Genomic DNA, 3,338 nt, shown 5'->3' with positions numbered 1-3,338 from the left:
GGAGGGTTGCACGCACCCAGAGCTGCTGAGCAATGCACAGAGAAACCACCAGGCACCCAAGCACAGTGGCAGCACCAGCCCAGAGCTACCGTGAAGGACTCACAACTAAGAATAGGGTAGTTTCATACTTTTATTCCACACCATAAAAAGCCAGTGAGTTAGTGATACATACTTGAACCCCTGCAGGCTCCCAAGAAAGCCAAGAAGAGGATTGAAGGTGCTAATTCCAACGTCTTCTCCATGTTCGAGCAGGCCCAGATCCAGGAATTCAAAGAGGTAGGTGGGGTTGGTAGAAATGACCGAGGGTCCTTGATGCAATGTGACCTTCAGCTCTTTCCTCAGCACTTTCAGATCGGTGACAGCTGGTTTGCAACAAGAGGCAGAATGCCTGGTTTTGAGTCGTTTTATTTTAAAAGTGCGAATAACAACTCAGTGACATTGTTAAATATGGCATCGCCTCAAAGCTTCTTAGGAGCCCGCACCCCGCAGAGGAGCTGGCAGCGTCCAGGAGAGCTCTTCCCAGCCAGCTCCCACCCTGCCTTGCAGGAGCTCTTCACGACTTACCTCCTGCACAGCTGGCACATGGTCCTGTGCAGATCCCAGTTACAGGGATAACTGGTCCCAGCTGAGGGAGCTGATGGCTCAGGCTGTCCTCCCCAGTTGGTCTCATCCCGGGGCGAAAGGGCTTTGGCCAAGGAGAGGGTCTGTATGGCATTAGGGTTTGGGCTGCCGTAGGAAGCCATCACCCCACATCACCCAAGGGTGCAGGGGCCAAGATTGCGGCTGGATTAGGGTGACGGTTGTTGCTCCCTTGCTGGGTGAGGACCCCCAGAGCCCCATTCTGTGCAGGGCTTGAAGCGCTGTGTTCCCATCCAACTCCATGGGAGGAGGAGGAGGGTACTAAAGCCTTTGCAAAGGCCAACAGCTCTCCCTGTGCTCCCTGCCCTCCTCCTGTTCTTCCAGGCATTCACCATCATGGATCAGAACCGGGACGGCTTCATCGACAAGGCGGATCTGAGAGACACATTTGCTGCACTCGGTGAGCCCCCTTTTAGGACACTCCCCAACAGCTTTGACGATGTTAGACCTATTAAGAAAGAAACCAGCTGTGAGCCCCCATTTAACCAAGCCCCAGTGGTTAACTGGATCTCCTGTTTTGCTGAAAACCTCCTGATCCAAAACCACTTCTGTTAGCCAGTGAGATCCCACGCGGGGTGACTCAGAGCAGCTCCTGCAGCAGTGGGTGTTTAATCCCGTAGGTACTAGAGAAGAGCCAGCTCCTGGATTATACACAGCCAAATGCTCCGTGCCTTCTCGCATGCTAAGAAGCACCTGGCTGTGCCCATCCCATGGCATCCCTGGGTGTATGAGCATTAGGGGGATTTATGGGATTTGTGGGAAGCTGTGAAGTTATGAGCTTGGCTCTCATCATGGAGACCAGCAGGAACCAGCGATGGGTCCAGGGAGTCCCAAAGACAACCCAACCTCAGGTAGAAGGATGTAGGCATTCAGTCCTGTTCACTTCTGACACCAGGGGCCAGGGGGAACCAGAGCACTGGTGGTTTTGACCCAAAACATCTTCCAAGGAGGGCTGAAGCAGGCAGATCCATGAGGCAGTGTGGCAAGGCAAGGAAGCAGCACAGCTCAGTCCTGTGCAGCCCTCTCTTCTGTGATCCTGGAGCCTGAGAAACCAGGGTTGGAGATGTCCAGCCCACCCATCCTCTGCCAGCATATGATTCTCCCTTCCTCACTTCTGCTACTGCCGTTCCTTGTTGGAGGTGGCTCCCCAGGGCTGTGCCGCTTCTCTTGGGTCGTGGAAAAAACCTCCAGGGCAAGGCTCCCATGGTGTGTCCTTTAGTCCCTGGCACATAGAGCAGAGCCCAGAGGTCTGCACACACTTGCAGCCAGACAGGGACATGCAATTCACCCAACACTGCTCTCCCCTAGGGCGCCTGAATGTGAAAAATGAGGAGATCGATGAGATGATAAAGGAGGCGCCCGGCCCAATCAACTTCACCGTGTTCCTCACCATGTTTGGGGAGAAACTCAAGGGTGAGAGGGTACCCGGGGAGCTGGGGGGGGGCTCGGCGGGCCCCCACACCACCACTGATATCCCGTCCCACTTGGGGAAGCCACCCAACTCCCAGGGCCTCCATCACCCTTCCAGGTGAGACCCGTCAGAGGCTCCTTGGAGGCCTCAGATGGGAGCTGCTAAAGGAAAGGTAGGTGGCACCGACTGCCATACTGCAGCATGCAGAGCCCAGGAGGTGGGTCAGAGCAAAGATGCCTCCCACACCACAGCCAAGAGGTGACACCTGGGGACGACCACAGGATACCCGTGAAATGATCTCCCTCACCCATCCCTCCCACATCCCTTAGTGCCACCTTCTCCCAGTGGCAGCACAGGGCCCCCCCCAAAGACAGAGGCTTTGGTGGGACCATCACTGGCAACAACCCCTCTCCCCAGCAGCTCCAGTCCTCATCCTCCAAATCCTGGACTTGGGTGCTCTCCCTGCCTTCCTGTCCTGAGACACTGCAGATAGGATAAACTCAGCGTCATGTACCCTGAGCAACTGTCCCCGGGGAGGACCCTGTGCCCCAAAACTCATGCTGACTTGCAATACCAACAGTCCCAAAGGCAGGGCTGGGGCTGCCTGTCCAGAGACCTGGATCTCATCCCATGTCCCCTCAACCTGTTGGGGGCTATGAGCTGGTTTCCGTGCCTCAGTTTCCCCAGCCATTAAAAAAACCCCAACAGTCTGTGATGCTGCTGTCCCCACAGAAAGAAAGGATGAGATCTTGCAGTGCCTCTGAGCCTGCTGATACGAATGGTAGCACCGATGGCCACCCTGGCAAGGGCACTGGCTACAGCGTGACTTTGACCCAACAGCCCCATCCGCTGCACCCCGTATCACTTACACAACCCAAGGCATGCAGCCTCCCTGCAGATCTCCAGGAGGCTACGCGGCCCCAAGGGCCTGTGCCTGGAGCTCTATAAATACACACGAAAGATTAGATAGACTCCGGATGCCAGGGTGATGGCGACACAGCCTGCTTTGTAGACACACCACGACCCTACGTCTACTCCTCTATGTGCCACCACCCGTGCGCAAGGCCCCGGCTAGCGTGGGAAGGCTGTGGGGTTGACATTCCTGCAGGGACCCCACTTCCCAGCCTGCCCCCCATCTTTCCCCCGAAGGCTGGGGGAAGCAGGAGGCTGCAGCTGGCTTCCTCCTCTGCCACCTCCAATGGCTGTGGCCATGTCACCCACAGGTGCTGACCCAGAGGAGACGATCCTGAATGCGTTCAAGGTGTTTGATCCAGAGGGGAAAGGCTTG

General features: G+C 56.3%; 1 protein-coding gene across 4 annotated transcripts in view; it reads left to right on the top strand.

Moving 5' to 3' along the window:
* Positions 1 to 206: 206 nt before the first annotated feature.
* Positions 207 to 3,338, top strand: part of MYL2 (myosin, light chain 2, regulatory, cardiac, slow) — a 3,502-nt gene continuing 370 nt past the window's right edge. For 2 of the 4 annotated variants that reach the window (XM_009321206.1, XM_009321204.1), the window contains exons 1-4: positions 207 to 276; positions 964 to 1,039; positions 1,948 to 2,052; positions 3,274 to 3,338. The exon at positions 3,274 to 3,338 is cut by the window's right edge. In XM_009321206.1, the coding sequence (XP_009319481.1) occupies positions 241 to 276; positions 964 to 1,039; positions 1,948 to 2,052; positions 3,274 to 3,338 (282 nt within the window). In that variant the 5' untranslated portion in view covers positions 207 to 240. The remainder of the gene's footprint in view (positions 277 to 963; positions 1,040 to 1,947; positions 2,053 to 3,273) is intronic. The other 2 variants (XM_009321205.1, XM_009321207.1) reach the window with 2 other exon arrangements.

This window comes from Pygoscelis adeliae, unplaced genomic scaffold (genome assembly GCF_000699105.1).
Source record: "Pygoscelis adeliae isolate BGI_AS28 unplaced genomic scaffold, ASM69910v1 Scaffold93, whole genome shotgun sequence".
NCBI lineage: Eukaryota > Metazoa > Chordata > Aves > Sphenisciformes > Spheniscidae > Pygoscelis > Pygoscelis adeliae.
This window is presented reverse-complemented; position numbering and strand designations above follow the sequence as displayed.